Source organism: Carcharodon carcharias, chromosome 18 (assembly GCF_017639515.1).
Source record: "Carcharodon carcharias isolate sCarCar2 chromosome 18, sCarCar2.pri, whole genome shotgun sequence".
In the NCBI taxonomy this organism is placed as follows: Eukaryota; Metazoa; Chordata; class Chondrichthyes; order Lamniformes; family Lamnidae; genus Carcharodon; species Carcharodon carcharias.
The window spans coordinates 51331461-51351638 of NC_054484.1; the positions used below are offsets into that span (position 1 = coordinate 51331461).

Sequence of the window (20178 nt, forward strand, 5' to 3'; positions counted from 1 at the left end):
GATCCCTGTGGTGAAAAGGACAAGGGGGGAGGGGGGGGGTCATTGAAATGGTGACAAGGCTGGGCTCATCTGGGAGAAAAGGGACGTGGACATTCACTGTAACAGGCCGAAGGGTGATGGGGGGTTCAAGGGTGATTGCGGGGAGGTTGATTGTGACACTGATATCCCATGATGGGGGGACACTGGGGGAACAGGGGGAGGATAAAAGATGTTTGAGAAAGCCTCGAAGGTAACGCACACGATGGCTGCTCCAGACCTACCCAGTGGCTCAAAGTCCAGACATGGAAATACTGGATGGGGAGTAGGGTCATCCGTCGGGTGGAGCTGCAAGTCAGCCTAGCTGGACAACTAAAGGGGAACCCCAACATGTCGTTCTGACTAGGCAAATGCAACTATATTGAAAAGGCTGTGAAGGGCAAAGGAACAGAGTGTGCCAAAAACTTCTCACACGTGACTCACAAGGAACATGGCAAAGATCGATGCCACCCTGTGTACCCACGACCCACGATGCTGGAGGGATATTGACCCAGGCAAGGTTTTCCCCTTGAATATAAGGGCTGCGTGCAGGCGTTAAAGTGAACAGATGCAATGAAAGGACAGCAGACCTCCTTAAGGTGCAACTGTACATATATTAATTAGTGTGAATCAACAATGAGCAATGATGTTGCACCTGTGCAACAACAGTGAGACCAGTACTAATTTATTTTACGTTTCCTGCCACTGCATCTAGGTGCTCCCCCGAGATCCACAGTAGGGTTGGAGGCAGCCTGCTCACCGCTATGCCCTGTTGTCTTTGATGACTTTGGTGGGCATACTATGGAGCCTGGAGGGTCCTGGCTTAGTTTGGGTCTCCTGCTCTGGGGCAGGTGCAACCTCTGTGGTCACAGACAAAGTGGGATTCGGAATGACCAGGCACATCAAACAGTCCTGGGTGGAGGTCCCAGGGATATCTGCCTGATGCTCCTCCTCTATTTGGGTGCTCGTGGGTCCCTCCATGAGGGAAAGCGGTACCTGGAGGGAGGTTGAGGTGCCCTATCTCCCTCTCATATTGTCACTGCAAAAGCTCACCCATGGCTATGGTGATAGAGTGCAGGTCTGCACGCGTCACTGGCAGAAACTGAGCATTCTGCTGGACCAGGTTCTCCATGCCACCCTTTCCATGAAGACCTCAATGCACACACTTCATCAGCCAGCATGGACTCCTCCGCCTCACATGCCATTCTGCGGAGGGCCTTCAACACCTCTGCCTGATGTTCCCCTGCATGTTGCTGCATCTCCAGAATCTTGTCTAGGATTTCTCCCAGAGGCTCATCATCTGACTCAGACTTAGCTGAAGTCTCTTCCCTAACAGTCCTCTGAGTGCCGGTGCCCTTGGCTGTCCCTGCCTCCTCCAGCTGCAGACAAATGTCAGTGAGGTGACCACCAGAGCGTGACACCCTGCCTGAACTAGATCTGGTACCCACCAAGTTGTGTGTCTCTGGGCTGGTGGAGGGTGCAGGTGATTGCAGTGACAGCTCTACAGGTTCATCGTCCTCATCCTCCTCATTCCTGCATGGGTTGGAGGCTGGTGTTGGATGCATTTGGGGTCCCTCGAGAAGGTGGTGGTGAGCTACCTTCTTGAACTGCTGCAATCCATGTCATCTAGGTACACCCACCGTGCAGTTAGGGAGGGAGTTCCAGGATTTTAATCCAGCAACAGTGAAGGAACAGCGATGTATTTCCAAGTCAGAATGGTGAGTGGCTTGGGGGGAACTTCCAGGTGGTGGAGGTCCCATCCATCTACTGCTCTAGCCCTTCTAGATGGTGGTAGTCATGGGTTTGGACGGTGCAGTCTAAGGAAGCTTAATAAGATCCTGCAGTGCATCTGGTGGATGCCTACTGCCATTGTGCGTCGGTGGTGGAGGGAGTGAATGTTTGTGGATGAGGTGCCAAAATAACGGACTGCTTTGTCCTGGATGGTGTCAAGCTTCTTGAGTGTTGTTGGAGCTGCAGTCATCCAGGGAAATGAAGAGTATTCCATCACACTCCTGACTTGTGCCTTGTAGATGGTGGGCAGGCTTTGAGGAGTCAGGAGGTGAGTTACTCATTGCAGGATTCCTAGCATCTAACCTGCTTTTGTAGCCACAATAATTATATGGCTAGTTAAGTTCAGTTTCTGGTCAATGGTAATCCCCAGGATGTTGATAATGGGGATTCAGCAATGGTAATGCCAATGAATGTCAAGGGTCAATGGTTAGATTCTCTGTTGTTGGAGAAGGTCAATGCCTGGCACTTGTGTGGTGCAAATGTTATTTGCCACTTGTCAGCCCAAGTCTGGATATTGTTCAGGTCTTGCTGCATCTGGACATGGACTGATTCAGTATCTGAGGAGTCACAAATGGTGCTGAACATTGTGCAATCATCAACGAACATCCCCACTTCTGACTTTATGATGGAAGGAAGGCCATTGATGAAGCACCTGAAGATGGTTGGGCCTAGGACACTACCCTGAGGAACTCCTGCAATCACTGGAACTGAGCTGATTGACCTCCAACAACCGCAAACACCTTCCTTTGTGCTAGGTACGACTCCAAACAGCAGAGAATTTTCCCCCAATTCCCATAAGCACCAGTTTTGTGAGGACACCTTGATGCCACACCCAGTCAAATATTGCATTGATATCAAGGACAGTTCTTAACGGTGTGCGGGAGCAGAGGGACCTGCGTGTACATGTGCATATATCATTGAATCTGGCAGGACAGGTGGAGAGAGCAGTTAATAAAGCAAGCAGTATCCTGGGCTCTATTAATAGGGGCATGGAGTACAAGAGCAGGGAGGTTATGATGAGCTTATGTAAGACACTAGTTAGACCTCAGCTGGAGTATTGTGTATAGCTCTGGGCACCACACAATAGGAAGGATGTGAACACATTGGAGAGAATTCAGAAGAGCTTTACAAGAATGGTTCCAGGGATGAGAAAACTGAGTAATGAAGACAGATTGGAGAGGTTGGGACTGTTCTCCTTGGAGAGGAGAAGGTTAAGAGGAGGTTTGGTAGAAGTGCTCAAAATCATGAGGGGGCTGGATAGAGTGGATAGGGAGAAACTGTTCCCACTCATAAAAGGATCAAGAATGAGAGGGCACAGATTTAAAGTGATTTGCTAAAGAAGTAAACGTGATGTGAAAAAAAAATTTTCACATAGCGAGTGGCTCACGTCTGGAGTGCACTGCCTGGCAGTGTGGTGGAGACAACTTCAATCGATGCATTCAAGAGGGCATTAGATGATTATTTAAATAGAAATAGCAGGGTTATGGGGAAAGGGCAGGAGAATGGCATTAAGTCATAATGCTCATTTGGAGAGCTGGTGCAGACACAATGGGTTGAATGGCCTCCTGCTGCCTCATAACAATTCTGTGTTTCTGTGAAGTCTATTATATGGTACTTTATTAATCAGCTTTAAAAGTCCACATACATAATATCAACCACACTACCCTCATCCACCCTTACCGTTACTTCAGCAAAGTGCTCAATTAAGTTAGTCAAACATGATTTACCTTTAACAAATCTGTGCTGGCATTCATTTATTAACCCATATTTTTCTGAGTGCCAACTAATTTTCTCTCTGAAAGATTATGCATCACTACTGTTAGGTTGATTGGTCTGTAATTCTTGGACTCATCCCTCTCCCCTTTAATGAACAGAGGTATAACATTTACAAGTTTCCAGTCATCTGGCTTCACTCTCGTATCTAAGGAGTATTGGAAGATTATGGCCAGAATTTCCATAAGTTCAACTTTTACTTCCCTCAGTAACCTAGAATCCTGCTCATTCCAGGTGATTTTTCTACTTTTGAATGCTGCGAACTTTTTAAATAGCTCATTATCTATTGCTATCTTACTAATTTCTCAACTACCTCCCCATTTACTGTGACATTGGCAGCATCCTCATCTATGTGAAGACAGATGCAAAGTTCTCATTTAGAAATTCAGCTATCTCCTCTGCCTCCACAAGATGATCTCTTTTTGGTCTCTAGTTAGCCCCATCATTCCCTTGACTATCGTTTACTATTTATATGTTTATACAAGACTTTTTGGTTTCCTTTATGTTGCTTGCTAACCTATTTTCATACCGTTGCTTTGGCCCTCTTTCCATTTTCAGTTCTCCCTATAATGTTCATATGCAACTTGATTCTCCACTTATGAACCTAATATTTGTCATAGGCAACCTTTCTCTGTTTCATTTCCATTCCTATATCTTTAGTCATCCATCAAGTTTTGGATGTCCTTGTTTTCCAGTGTGGAAATGTGCGTAGTGTGTACCTTAACTATCTCCTCTTTGAAGGCCTCCTATTGTTAACTCACTGTTTTACCTACCCATCTTGGATTCTGATCCACTTGAGGCAAATCGCTTTTCAACTCACTGAAATTAGCCCTCCTCCAGCTGAATATTTTTACATTTGATTTTTCTTTGTACTTTTCCATAACTATTTTAATCCAAATAATATTGTGTTTAGTAAATGCTTTCCCATTGAAAGTGGCTGCATTTGCCCTCAATGCATTCCCTAGAACTAGACCAAGCACTGCTTCCTTCATTATTAGGCCAGAAACTCACTCTTTTGTACACATTTCAGATATTCCTCTCCTTCTTTGCCCTTTGCATTGTTACTTTTCCAATCTATAGGAGGATATTTGAAGTACCCCATTATTACAACTCTAAAGTTATTGCATCTTTGTGGAATTAACCTGAAAATTTGTCCCTCCATCTTCTCATGATTTGGTAGCCTGTAGTATATAACTAGCATCATAACAGGTCCTTTATTTATCCTTAATTCTAACAAGATATTCTGCCTTTGAGCCCACGAGTACACCATCCTTTTCGAGTGCTGTAACAGTATATTTGAGCAATGCTACCACCTCCCCTCCTTTTTTCCCCCTTCCTATCTTTCCTGAATATATTGTTGCCAAGGATAAAAAATGCCCTTTCCTCCCCTTGTTTGAGTCAGGTATCCATCGTATTTCCACCAATATCAGCTATCCCGGCAATAGCTGCGCCTTATGTTTCTCATTTTAACCTACCCCTTGTTCATTGCAAGTGAAAAACTTGGCACTGTAGTGCTGTTGGTCTTCACTAGAATACATTCAGATTAGGTGCGTGGACATTTGGTAGGCACATAGTGGGAAGGGCTAAATTGGACATGGAAATTTGAGCGCTTCATTATTGGAGCAGAAAACCAGCAGAGACTTCTTATGCCCAATTTGAAGGCCAGTCCAGTCAGCTTCCCTGATTTTAGTACCCATAAATGCTGAAAACAACTTTGAATTTCAGGACTTGCAAACTAATATCGCTCCTATGCAATTAATACAGCAATAATGGAAAAGCTCTGACTTACATGTTCATGTAATTGTTACTAATATTAATTACTGATTTTTTGAAGATTTAAAAAAATAGTTCAGTAAAGATTTGTAATGTTTATGTTTGGTGTTCATAGAATAAAGCACACTGGTATCGTGAGAACAAAGTAAAGTTGAGATTTTGAGGCTGGATCAACAGTGGATCTTCCCGTAATGCTGTTGAGTAATTCAAAGAATGCAGAAATTTTCATGCATTCTTTCAGTTTCATGGAGATTGGTACTATATCTACCCCTTCGACTACCAGCGCACAGTGGCTGCAGTCTGCATTGCCTTGCAGGATGAACTTTGCTCATGCACAACCTCCATCCCCAAGAAAGACAAGAGCCGCAATGTCACGGGAACATAATTGGGCTGGGTTCTATGCTCCCTTGATGGCATGTTTGAAAGTGGTAGAGGCTTGTAAAATGCAGCGCGTGGTAGGCCCAGCGCCTTACCCCCAACTCCGACCTATCTTCCATTTTATGGGGGGGGGGTGTGGTGGAGGCATCTGGCAGCCTGTCCACCCTGAGGCCTATTGAGGCCCTTAAATGGCCAATTAATAGCTATTTAAGTACATCATTCTGCCCCTGCCGTTATTTTACCCATGGCAGGGGGAGGCCCACGCCGAGTGGGTAGCCCGGCAGCTTTTACCGGATACGCTGATGTCGGGCAAGGTGGTGAGGGAAACCTCCTTTAGGAGCCCTCTGTGTCTATCAAAGGCACACCCCCAAGGTCATACACCACCCCCTTAAACATCTCCCCACAGCTTTTTAAACCCAACCCCCCACCCCCCTCTCTGGGGCCTGTCAGCCAGGACCCACCGATACTCCAGACTTACCTTCAGTCTGGTCTCCAAAACCTCTTCTTGCTCAGGGGCATACTTTAGTCCACCACTCGAACCTGGTGCTGCTGGGACTACAGAACTACTGGCCAATCAGATTAGCTGGCAGCTCTCTGCGGTGGGACTTCCTCTCCAGAAGGAGGTGGAAGCCTTACCTGAGCCAATTAATATCCCATCGAGCATAAAATGGCTGTTTTTTTTTTGGGCAGGCTCTGACTGATTTTTTTTTAGGCTGGTGGGGTGGTTGGGGGGGCTGATGGTGGTGGTGGTGGTGGTGTTGTGCAGGGAACATGGTGCCTTGTGAAATCTCTCCCACTACCTCCAGGACCCCTCTTAAGTCAAACACCATCCTGATTTATGCATACATTTCCATTTCTTCATTGTAACTCAGTTGCTGGAGCATCATATCCTTAAACATTATAGTGGTTTAAGAAGAACCACTATTACCATCTTCTGAAGGCAACTACGGATGGGCAATAGTGTGACCTTACCAGTGATGCTTAAATCCTGAGACCAAATTCTTAAACATTATTATGATCGAATCATTCAGATTTTCCTGTAGATCAGATTTTCCTTTACTCATTTATGGGATGTGGGCTTCGCTGGCTGGGACAGCATGTATTGCCCACCCTTAATTGCCCTTGAGATGGTGGTGGTGAGCTGTCTCTTGAACTGCTGCAGTCCCTGCGTTGTAGGTACACCCACATTGCTGTTAGGGAGGGCGTTCAAGGATTTTGACCCAGTGACAGTGAAGGAACGATGGTAGAGGTTGTGGATTTCTAAAGTGCTGCCTAAGGAGCCTTGGTGAAATTAAACAAAACGTTCAGTTTCAAGGATAACAACTGATCATTTTTATAGAAAGTGACTAACCTAAATATGGGATATTTTTTCTCTCTTAGTATTTTTCTACTTCTCTTCTTGTCACTAGGTATCCCATGCCATTCACAGCACATTTCCTACCTTGTAGTGATCAGGAATTTGTAGTATCACCTCAAACTGGAGAATTGCTTCCTCATGGCTCTACTGGGACTCTATTTACTGTTGGATTCACCCCACGTATGTACAGCAAAAAATACAAGGCAAAACTGCTGATTCAGGTGGGTCTAATAGACAGGAAAAGCGCTACGTTCAATTTTAATCTTAATAAATTGCACAATTCCTTCAAAACTCTCAAAGCAACATAACTATTTATAAAAACAGAAAATACTGCAAATACTGAACAAATCTGACAGCATCTGTACAGAGAGAAACAGAGTAGACATTTTGAGTTGCTGGTATTTTGTTTGATGTAACATTGGCCTATAACTTCCACTCCCCGGGACTTTGTAGCTGGGGGCTTCCCCAAAGATGCTTGTAAGGATTGAGCTGCAATTGCCAGGGAAGTTCAAACTTCCATTGGACAATTGTGGACCAGTATTCTTATTTCCCAGCTTTTTACTGTTTTTTCCAATGGAACCATCAGATACTGTGATTTAAATCACAAACTTCGGATGGTTGTGACAGTCCTACATTAATAGTTACCGAGAAATAGTTAGAAGTATTAAAACCACTTCCATCTTCTGGGTAACTAGAGTACTGACCACCCTGACCCCATACAGGACCCCCGACTATACCCCGACCACACACCCCCCAAACCCCATTGAGAGTATTTCCAACATTTTCTGTTTTTAATACAGATTTCAAGCATTAGCAGTATTTTGCATTGGTAACAGCATAACTGTTTATTTGGTTAAAAAAACATTTTTGTTGCAAATGTGTTTTGTTTTAATAAATAAATCTATACCTATTGGGTCATGAACATTATCTTAGGAACTGAAACAACTTGCATGGATTAGATGCCAAGTGAACCTTTTAGCCTGCCCCAGAAAAAGCCTTTAATTTCACTCTCAGAGGAGTACCACGTAATATTGCTTTTATACCGAACCAAGCTCCTTGCAATCTCCCCGAGTGAAACTGCGAATATAATGTTGTAAGTGTGGAAAGGAGGTGAATTTTGTACTGCAAGCTTTCATCTGCTAAGAAGTGATTTGCTTTTGAATGAACTCATTTAATTCACAACCTCTTCAATCATCAGATAAAAAAAACAATGTACTTCATCCAGCATTCTAAACTGGATCCGAGCCCATGATCCAGAGGTTAAACCCAATAGCCCCATCTTTTATGAAGAAAATATAATTTGACTGATACTTGCACCAACACATAATAAAATTGTGCTGTGTCTGCAAGGCTGTCTTTGGGACATTAATGTGCATTAGAGTGAAGAGAATTTTAACAAAAATGTGTTTTATGGGATTCTTGTCTTGAATATAGGGTGCCTTAAGCAATGCACTTTATAGCAGTGTGTCAGAATGTGTTAAAGCATTACTTTATCTGCTCCTTAGGTGATAGAAATCCAAGCACACAGGATCAAATTACAGGAGAATGATAACAAATAGTGACAGATACCTGCAGTCCTATAGTAGATCCAGAATAGCTGGCCTGGTATATATTTTTTTAGTTGTAGCCTAGCATTAATGCCTTTGTTCTTCTTTGACTGAAGTGACTTTGTTTCTCCAGCTTTGATGCCAGCTGTCTCTTGCTCAACTGTAAAGGCAGATATACAGATCCAGGATTTCTATAGGACCACCATCAACACTATTTATCAATCTATAAAAATGTGTGTTTGTAATTCACACTTCTCTCTGCATCAATGTATATATGGTGGTGCTCCTGTACAGTGTTCTGTATTAGCAGCCTGATCAAGAATTTGCCAAGTTGGCTTAATAAGTTTAAATGGGATCAATTGCTCTCTTTTTTCCTCAGAAAAGAGGTTGACTGATGTAATGTGACATAAAATCAGATTTTCTGCTTGAGTTTGGAACTATTGATAGAAGCTTCTGTTTGAACACCTGGGAGTTTCGCAAACATATTGGTCTCAAAATTCTCATGCGCTGACAGTTGTGATGTCATCCCCAGTGAGTCTAGAATGTGTCTGCTGGTGCTCTGCAGAGTTCAATCTATTGGTGTCTCATTGATCATAAATATAGATATCCATTGGTGATTTTTTGGTGTGAACCTCATGTCAAACAGTTGTACTGTACTGTGTATCCTTTCAAGGTCTGCTTAAAGATTGCAGCAACAATCTGGGAGAGAAGCAGGCAAGTAGGAATAAAGCCCCAATCTTTCCTCCATTGATTCCTACACCTCACAACCTCCACATTAATGTTGTTAAAGGTATGCCCATAAGAAGTCCCAGTACTTGAGTAGCCCTGACTGTTGGTGGGAGTGAGGGTGTCATAATTTTTCAATGGTCTCCTGCAGGCAAACTGAAGCAATTCCAAGGCTATGTGAGCTGAATTCCAAACCATTCAAACAGTCTCCTGGTTCAATACCTCCTCATTTTCACTAGTCTCAGCTGTGCCTTCGATTTTTCATGGTAACTTACTGTGCTTGTGTGTTGCAAGAATAAATGCAGGATCTTTGAGGCTTTATCATCAATAGCTCTCTTTTAAATATTAATTAAATTAATTGCGTGAAGACTTGCCAAATGGATCACAAGAAAAGCCAAATTGCATTAGGAAGTTTGAGGGCATCGATTTTGAACTTAACACTGGCAAAATTGGCTTCTGTCCCAATGGAGATATCCTAACTTAATGCTGAAGAACAACAAAAATTCATGGAATTTGAAGACAATTCAAACAATTAACGAGTCACCCATAGCCATCAATACAAATTCACAAAGTTTCTGTTAAGATTATCCTATTTCTTGACTATTCTGTTAGAGGAAGAATGCAAGCTGCTGCTATAAGAATGTCAAAGAGAAGAGGCACCACTCCAACCTACTGTTATCTCCCAGTTTTGGAATACAGGCCAAAGTGAATATTTCTGGAAATCAGAAGAACACTTTGTATGGAGACTAATCTTTAGCAAGGAGGAAGTGATAGAATTGTGTCACATGCTGCAAGATGACCTCCATCTACAATCTCCAGGGGAAACACCACACTACTTTTTGCAATAAAATGGTAATAGAACTCTGAACCTTTGCCTCTGCCTTTTCCTAGAATTCCACAAAGGGTATCAGTAACATCAACCAATCTACAATTTATACTTATATAAAGAAGGTAATTGGCAGACCAAACTGTCTCTTTTTCAATGATCAACTGTAACTAGTAGGAGAAATCCTTGGGTTTTGCTCAGATTGCAGGATTTCTAAAAGTACAGTCTGCCTTAGATTACCCTGGCCAGAACAGTGGAGTCTCATGAACAGCAAAACCTTCCATCCAATCAACATAAATGATTGGTGTGATCCTGTGCAGTTATCATGATGAATTAATTTTATAACAAAGCCTCATTGTTTGGTTCTGATAACAATATACACAATTGGCTCCTTCAAGACCAAGGCTGTCCACTGAAGGGATGGCTTGTGACATGTGTAACTTCCACAAGCACCAAATAAGTATAATTATTATCGTATCTCATTTTCAACCATGGTCGAGCATGTTGTAGGAATGAAGCAAATGTTCCAATGCCTTAGGAGGTCAGGAGGCCCCCTCTACCCAGTCACAGGTCATCATGGCTTGCTACGTGCACCCAACTTTGCTGCTCAGTGTGGAATAAATATGAGGATTTCAGAAGAGAATGCCTTCTGAGAGTAAAATCACACATGAAATACAGAATGTTGAGGATTCCACTGATGAGCCATAATTGCAAGCCACTGGTGATGTCCATCAAGACTTGATTCAAGAGTCTTTCACATAATGTTACTTTAGTCCCTTTATAGTCTTCCCTATATTTTTACCTATTTTCAGAAATTGTGTGATTAGTACCACAGTTACTCTACACTGCCAAAGTGAAATATTTCTCTCAGGTGAAAGGAAATTGTCACCCAGAGATAAAGGAATACCTGTTCCACATCTCCCCTTGTTACCAGACTCTGTCGCAACATTCTAGTTTTCTCAGAGCTGACTTGAAGATCATTGGGTTTACAGAAGCTGCTATAGGTATGACCTCATGGGCTGCCCGAGGAGGAAGAGATAATGGAACCAGAAGCCTGTTTAGCATAAGTATGAATGTTTCTAAAAGATGCTGTGATTGACATCACAGACTCACAGAAAATGGCTCAGAGTTATTACACAGTACGTGGTACTGAGCCACACAGATTGTGAAATCCTCCATAGCAACCATCATGTTGGGAAAATGCCAGAGCCCATTATTAAGGGAGAAATAACAGGGCATTTAGAAAAGCTTAACACAATCAAACAAAGTCAACATGGCTTTGTGAAAGGGAAATCATGTTTGACAAATTTGCTAAAGTTCTTTGAGGATATAATAGGCAGAGTTGATAAAGGGGAACTTGCAGATGTAGTGTATTTGGATTTCCAGAAGGCCTTCAAAAGGTGCCACATAAAAGGATATTGCACAAGGTAGGAGCTCACGGTATTGGGGGTAAACTATTAGCATGGATTGACGTTTGGTTAACACACAGAAGACAGGGAGTCGGGATTAATGTGTCTTTTTCGGGTTGGAAAGATGTAACTAGCGGAGTGCCACAAGGATCAGTCCTAGGGCCTCAATTATTTACTATCTATATTAATAACTTGGAGGAGGGGACAGAGTGCAATGTATCCAAATTTGCTGATGATACAAAAATAGGTGGGAGGGCATGTGGTGATGAGGACATAAGGAATCTGCAAGGGGATATAGAAAGGTTGAGTGAGTGGGCTAAAACCTGGTAGGTGGAGTTTAATGCAGGAAAGTGTGAGGTCATGCACTTTGGTAGGAAGAATCAAAAAAAAGGCAGACTATTTTTTAAAGGGAGAGAGACTCCAAAAAAGTGCAGCACAGAAGGATCCGGGTGTTCTTGTGCATGAAACACAAAAGGTTAGCATTCACGTACAGCAAGTGATTAAGAAGGCAAATGGAATTTTGGGCTGTGTTGCTAGGAGGTTGGAGTTTAAAAATAGGGAAGTCTTGTTACAACTGTACAGGGTGTTGGTGAGGCCGCATCTGGAGTACAGTGTACAGTTTTGGTCCCTGTATTTAAGAAAGGACATACTAGCATTGGAGGCAGTTCAAAAGAGATTCACTAGGCTGATTTCTGGGATGAAGAGATTGACTTATCAAGAATGGCTAAACAGGTTAGGGCTTTATTTATTAGAATTTAGAAGAATGAGGGGTGATCTTACTGAAATGTACAGGATTCTGAGGGGCTTGACAGGGTAGATGTTGAGAAGATGTTGGGGTCATTGTTACAGAATAAGGGGACACCCATTTAAAACTGAGATGCGAAGGAATTTCTTCTCTCAGAGCGTAGTGAATGTCTGGAATTCTCTATCTCAGAGAGTTGTGGAGGCTAGATCACTGAAAGTATTTAAAGAGGAGGTAGATAGATTTTTGAAATATTGGGGAGTTGAGGGCTAAGAGGAGCTTGCACTAAAGAGGAGTTGAGGCCTGGGGCAGATTAGCCAAGATCTTATTGAATGGCGGATCAAGCTTGAGGGTCTGAATGGCCTACTCCTGCTCTTATTTCTTATGTTATGTTCTTAAGTGCTGAAAGCTCCTGTAGACACTGTCAAATGAAACAAAGGCCAAGGTGCATCTAGTTTGCATTCTTCTGTTGTATGATATTTCATTGAGACCTACGGAATTCTGAGGGGGTTTGATAGGGTAGACACTGAGAGATTGTTTCCACCAGCTGGGGAGTCTAAAACATGGGGGCACAGTCTCAGGATAAGGGGCTAATCATTTATGATTGAGATGAGGAGGAATTACTTCACTCGAAGTGTTGTGAACCTTTGGAATCCTCTATCCTAGAGGATTGTGGATGCCCCATCGTTGAATACATTTAAGGCTGGAATATACAGGTTTTTGGTTTCACAGGGAATTAAAGAAGATAGGGAGTGGGGGGGAAATGGAGTTGAAGCCCATAATCGTATTGAATAGTAGAGCAGCCAGGATGGGGCCATTTGGTCTGCTCCTCCTCCTATTTCTTGTGTTCTTGAGACACAGCAATAATATTGTTGTAAAAAACAAAAAAACTGCAGATGCTGGAAATCCAAAACAAAAACAGAATTACCTGGAAAAACTCAGCAGGTCTGGAGGCATCGGCGGAGAAGAAAAGAGTTGACGTTTCGCGTCCTCTTGACCCTTTGACAGAACTTGAGTGAATCTAAGAAAGGGGTGAAATATAAGCTGGTTTAAGATGTGTAGGGGGGCGGGGGGGTGGGCGGTTTGGGTGGGGGGAGAGAAGTGGAGGGGGTTGGTGTGGTTGTAGGGACAAACAAGCAGTGATAAAATTTATATAAAAATCTATATAATTCCTTTTGTTTTTTCCAATAAATTATATAGATTTTTCTTTTCCCACCTATTTCCATTATTCTTAAATATTTTTAAATTTTTTATGCTCCCCCCACCCCCACTAGAGCTATACCTGGAGTGCCCTACCATCCATTCTTAATTAGCACATTCGTTTAGATAATATCACCAACTTTAACACCTATGTGTTCTTTTGTTCTGTTGTCTGTGACGTCTTTTGATGATCTGCTTTTATAACTGCTTGTTTGTCCCTACAACCACACCAATCCCCTCCACTTCTCTACCCCCACCCAAACCGCACCCCCCCACACACACACACCTTAAACCAGCTTATATTTCACCCCTTTCTTGGATTCACTCAAGTTCTGTCGAAGGGTCATGAGGACTTGAAACGTCAACTCTTTTCTTCTCTGCCGATGCTGCCAGACCTGCTGAGTTTTTCCAGGTAATTCTGTTTTTGAATAATATTGTTGACCAATCACAGCAATCAGTTTATAGCAATTAGTCTGCAACAGAGCCCAGACATAAGGTGAAGAAATCCCAGTGATGGCAAGCTTTAGGAACCGTAGGTCCCAAACTTCTTTCTCTTTTCTATGAGCAAACTCCTTCTGCAAGGAGAATAAATGGGATTGAATAAATGGGATTGACTGATAGATATTAACAAGAGGAGCATTCAGGTGTAGCCATGTATCAATCAACAATTCACTCTGTACATAACTGCAGGAACAAGCATTATACTGTTACAATAGATTGGAAGGAATTGTTAACTATGTGGGGCACGTTAATTTAAAAGCAGAATGGAGGAGCAGCAGAAAACTCTGCTGCATTCTGTGAAAACATGAGAAGCTTTCAAAATATGTCAGAATATGTGGAGGCTGATCATGCCTTAACAGTTGCATCAATGAGAGATGCAAGTGATGTTTCCAACCTTGGCACATATGGTGATTCACTAAACTTTTTGTTGAAGTGCAAGCAGATTCTTGAAATTATGCTGCTGGAATTTATACGGGCAGCCATATATTGCCAAGCACCTTGTCCAAGCTCTCTGTGGGACACAGTGATTATTCCCAGCGGAGAGGAGCTCCCTCCTGTGCTGCAACTGGTCTAGTAAGCTTAACAAAGCCTCCCATAAAAATGAGGTTACCTTCTGTTGGTACTGGTGTTTGAAACATGCCAGCAAAGTTACTTTCTTTCTTTGCCTAGAACAACAATGGTGGGCATTCTAACCCCACAATAGTTGGTGAATTTGGGACAATGCTTCCTCTAAGCTGTGTGCAAGCAAGTTGGTCCCTTTAAGCTATCGGACATGCGCAGCCATGTTAAAAAAATTCTAAGGACTCATGCACTTAAATAAATCTGCAAGGCGCTACAAAGACAAACTTAGAGGTATGTTGGTTTGGGTTAAATAGGTAAGTAAAATAATTAATTTTGGATTGCGACTGCAACTGCGCTCCAATGTGCCCATTTCCCAATTTAATGGTGGCTCACTTGGATGAATGCAACTAACTTCCTTGCTACAGTAGGGGCATTAATTAGTGTAGGTGGTGGGTATTTATTGTTGTAATTAGATCCTTATGAGATATTAAAAGTCTGATGATGACCATGAAACCATTGTCATAAAAATCCATCTGGTTCATTAATGTCCTTTAGGGAAGAAAATCTGCCATCCTTACCTGTGACTTCAGCCCCACAGCAATGTGGTGGACTCGTAAATGCCTTCTGAAATGGCCTAGCAAGCCACTCAGTTCTCAAGGGAATATAGGGATGGGCAATAAACACTAGCCTAGCCAGCGATGCCTCCATCCCTTGAACAAATAATTTAAAAAAATTAGGTGTTCTTAAATTGGAGGGTACTTAGGTTTAAATTTAACTTGTCCAGCAAGGGTTTCTATGGCCTGGGAAACTGACAAGTGAAATAGAAAAAGATTGAGCCACAGTTCAGGTGGGCATTTAAAATTGTGATTGCCACATCTGAATTAAAGTTCTCAGCTGTTGTCCCATTTTCTTCTGCTAAATGTTTCTACTGCAACATTCCATCATTCCAGTTCTTTTTATTCCAGGAAGCAGAATTAAGGGATGGTTTGAAGGAAACAAGGGATACCCCCTTCAAACTTGGCTCATGAGGCCTGTGAAAAATTCCACCAGTGAGACATAGGAGCCCTACAGTGAGAGCCACATGACTACAAGGTATATCATAAAGCAAGCCATCGGCTTGTTGAAGATATGCTTAAGGCGCCTAAATAGGTCTGGACAAGACCTTCAATACTCACCAGTGAGAATGTCCAGAAGCATAGTGATTTCCTGCATCCCTGCACAACATTGCATAGCAGAGAGGATTGCAGGTGGAGGAGGATGAAGGGGCTAAACATCATCAGATCAGAAGAAAATAGAGGAAGATGAGTACAGTGACAAGAATGGGGCACCCATGACCAGACAAGATGCTCACATTGCTGCCTGGGATGCCCTAATATCCTAATATCGCATGTTCATATTTTCTCATATATCTAGCATTGACTCACAGCAAAACCGAAGAAATAGACCTGCGGTCTACTCCCACCATCAGGACCATCGTGCTCACCAAATCCCTCACTTTGCACTAAACATTCCTTCAGCCACTCATCCACTCATTGGCCTTCCAGTCAATGGCTCCCGCATGTATTAACATTCATTATGAAGCAAAAGGAAAGATTAATTGGCCCTCAGGCTGCATTAGTGGGCAGGTCATGGAAGTGGTGTGAAGCAATAAATTTTATGTAACTTTATAAAATAAGGAAACTTATCAACATAGTTTTTTGTCAAACAGCCATGTGTGTATCCTTGGTGAATTACAATTTCTATATTTCTTATCATTTCTTTGTGGTGCATCCGAGGTTGCTTCACTGGAATATCAAAGGTTAAGGAACTGAAAAAGTGACATCACAGAAAAGCTGTGACCTGATTGGTTGGTAGGAAATCTGCACCATATTTGAAAAAAAAAGCACTGCAAAGCTAATTAATAAATTAATTATCTAAGTCTAGATGGCTGGGCAGGTGACGTGCTGTAGCTGTATGATGTGGGAGCTGGCAGATCCCATTGTGAGCCGCAGTGACCACATCTGCAGCAAGGTTACTGGAGGAACTCCGGCTCAGAATTGATGAGCTGGAGTCCGAGCTCCAGACGCTGTGGCACATCCGGGAGGGGGAGAGTTACCTGGACGCTTTGTTTCATGAGGTGGTCACACCCGATGGATTAAGTACCTCAAGTTCGGTCAGTTGTCAGGGTCAGCAGGGTGTGACTACAAGTGAGGCAGGTAGAGGGATCCTGTGTTCAGCTCTTGACCTTGTCCAACAGGTACAAGGTACTTGCTCCCTGTGTGGATGAGGAACAGGGCTGTAGGGAGAATGAGCCAGCTGACCACGGCACCGTGGCACAGAAGGCCATTCAAGAGGGGGGAGCAAAAAGATAAGTGGTAGTTGTAGGGGATTCTATAATTCGGGGAATTGATAGCATCCTTTGTAAGCAGGATCGAGAGTCCCGCAGGGTATGTTGCCTGCCTGGTGCCAGGGTGAGGGACATCTCTGACCGGCTAGAAAGGATATTGGAGAGGGAGGGGGAGGATCCAGTTGTTGTGGTCCATGTCGGGACTAATAACATAGGTAAGACTAGAAAAGAGGACCTGTTTGGGGATTATCAGGAACTAGGAACTAAATTGAAGAACAGGTCCTCAAGGGTTATAATCTCTGGATTACTACCCGAGCCACATGCAAATTGGTATAGGGACGCGAGAATAAGGGAAGTAAGCACGTAGCTAAAGGAGTGGTGTGGGAGAGAGGGGTTCCATTTCGTGGGGCACTGGCATCAGTATTGGAATAGGAGGGACGGTCTCCACCTGAACCGATCTGGGACCAATGTTTTAGCAAAAAGGATAAACAGTGTGGTCAACAAGACTTTAAGCTAGGAAGTTTGGGGGGGGGGTAGGGAAGGGTAAAACTCCAAGAAGTATGTCTAACGAGAAACAAAACAGCAGGTTAGCATGTTTGGAGGGGGGGGGGGTGGTGGTGGTGGATTCAACTTCATGGAAAATTATGAAAAAACAAAAGAAAGGAGAGCCCAGGAGAGGCTATTAAAGCCTCCAGAACATAAAATAGGGGCAGAATGTTTGGAAAGGGCTAGGAATCTAACTTCAAGCACATCAGATAAAGGGACGACAATGAGAAAGGGGACGGGAAATACAGGACTGAAGGTGGTGTATCTGAATGCACGCAGTATATGAAATAAGGTAAATGAGCTTGTGGCGCAGATTGAAATTGGCAGGTATGATGTGGTGGGCATCACGGAGACACGGCTGCAAGGGGATCAGGACTGGGAGCTAAATATCCAAGGATATACATCCTATCGAAAAGATAGGCAGGTTGGCAGAGGGGCTTTGTTAGTTAGAAATGAAATTAAATCAATAGCAAGAAATGACGGAGGGTCAGATGATGTAGAATCTGTGTGGGTAGAGTTGAGGAACCCTAAAGGTAAAAAAAAAACATAATGGGAGTTATGTACAGGCCTCTGAACAGTAGTCAGAATGTAGGGCACAAGATACACCAGGAGATAGAAAAGGCGTGTAAGAAAGGCAAGGTTACAGTGATCATGGGGGATTTCAATATGCAGGTAGACTGGGAAAATCAGGTTGGTAGTGGATCCCAAGAAAAGGAATTTGTGGAATGTCTACGAGATGGCTTTTTGGAGCAGCTTGTGATGGAGCCCACTAGGGAACAGGCAATTCTAGATTTAGTGACGTGTAATGAGGCAGATTTGAAAAGGGAGCTTAAGGTGAAGGAACCCTTAGGAGGAAGTGACCATAATATGATAGAATTTACCCTGCAATTTGAGAGGAAAAGGCTGGAATCAGATGTAACGGTATTACAGTTGAATAAAGGCAACTACAGAGGCATGAGGGAGGAGCTGGCCAGAATTGACTGGGAGATGAGCCTAGCAGGAAAGACAGTGGAACAGCAATGGCAGGAGTTTCTGGGAGTAATTTGGGAGACACAGCAAAAATTTATCCTTAGGAAGAAGAAGCATACTAAAGGAAGGACGAGGCAACCATGACTGACAAGGGAAGTCAGGGACAGCATAAAAGCTAAAGAGAAAGCATACAATGTGGCGAAGAGCAGTGGGGAACCAGGGGATTGGGAAGCCTACAAAGACCAACAGAGGGCAACTAAAAAAGAAATAAGGAGGGAGAAGTTTAAATATGAGGGTAAGCTAGCCAGTAATATAAAAGAAGATTGCAAGAGTTTTTTTTAGATATATAAAGGGTAAGAGCGGCAAAAGTGGACATTGGGCCACTGGAAAATAATGCTGGAGAAGTAGTAGGGAACAAAGAAATGGCAGAGGAACTAAATAGGTACTTTGCGTCAGTCTTCACGGTGGAAGACACGAGTAACATCCCCAAAGTTCAAGAGAGTCGGGGAGGCAGAGGTGAGAATGGTGGCCATTACCAAGGAGAAGGTGCTAGGAAAACTGAAAGGTCTGAAGTTGGATAAATCACCTGGACCAGATGGATTATACCCCAGAGTTCTGAAGGAGATAGCTGAAGAGATAGTGGAGGCATTAGTGGTGATCTTTCAGGAATCACTCGAGTCAGGGAGGGTCCCAGAGGACTGGAAAACCGCTAATGTAACCCTCCTGTTTAAGAAGGGAGTGAGGCAAAAGACGGGAAATTACAGGCCGATTAGCCTGACCTCAGTCGTTGGTAAGATTTTAGAGTCCATTATTAAGGATGAGATTTCAGAATACTTGGAAGTGCATGGTAAAATAGGGCAAAGTCAGCATGGTTTCATTAAGGGGAGGTCATGCCTGACAAATCTGTTAGAATTCTTTGAGGAGGTAACGAGTAGGTTAGACAAAGGAGAGCAAATGGATGTTATCTACTTGGACTTCCAGAAGGCCTTTGACAAGGTGCCACACAGGAGGCTGCTCAGTAAGATAAGAGCCCATGGTGTTAGAGGCAAGGTACTAGCATGGATAAAAGATTGGCTGTCTGGCAGGAGGCAGAGAGTGGGGATAAGGGGGTCCTTCTCAGGATGGCGGCCGGTGACTAGTGGAGTTCCGCAGGGGTCAGTGTTGGGACCACAACTTTTCACTTTATACATTAATGATCTAGATGAAGGAACTGAGGGCATCCTGGCTAAGTTTGCAGTTGATACAAAGATAGGTGGAGGGACAGGTAGTATTGGGGAGGCGGGAAGGCTGCAGAAGGATTTGGACAGGTTAGGAGAATGGGCAAAGAAGTAGCAGATGGAAAACAACGTGGGGAAGTGTGAGGTTATGCACTTTGGTAGGAAGAATAGAGGCATAGACTATTTTCTAAATGGGGAGAGAATTCAGAAATCTGGAGTGCAAAGGGACTTGGGAGTCCTAGCCCAGGATTCTCTTCAGGTTAACTTGCAGGTTGAGCTGGTAGTTAGGAAGGCAAATGCAATGTTGGCATTTATTTCGAGAGGACTAGAATATAAAAGCAGGGATGTGCTGCTGAGGCTTTATAAGGCTCTGGTCAGACCACATTTAGAATATTGTGAGCAATTTTGGGCCCCGTATCTCAGGAAGGATGTGCTGGCCCTGGAGAGGATCCAGAGGAGGTTCACGAGAATGATCCCAGGAATGAAAGGCTTAACATATGAGGAATGTTTGAGGATTCTGG

At 43.3% G+C, this 20178-nt stretch overlaps 1 protein-coding gene across 1 annotated transcript in view; it reads left to right on the forward strand.

The window, feature by feature from the left end:
- Positions 1-20178, forward strand: part of LOC121290452 (cilia- and flagella-associated protein 47-like) — a 661534-nt gene that overhangs the window by 611940 nt on the left and 29416 nt on the right. Inside the window, 1 exon segment of the mRNA XM_041210889.1 lies at positions 7140-7308. Within this exon segment, the coding sequence (XP_041066823.1) occupies positions 7140-7308 (169 nt within the window).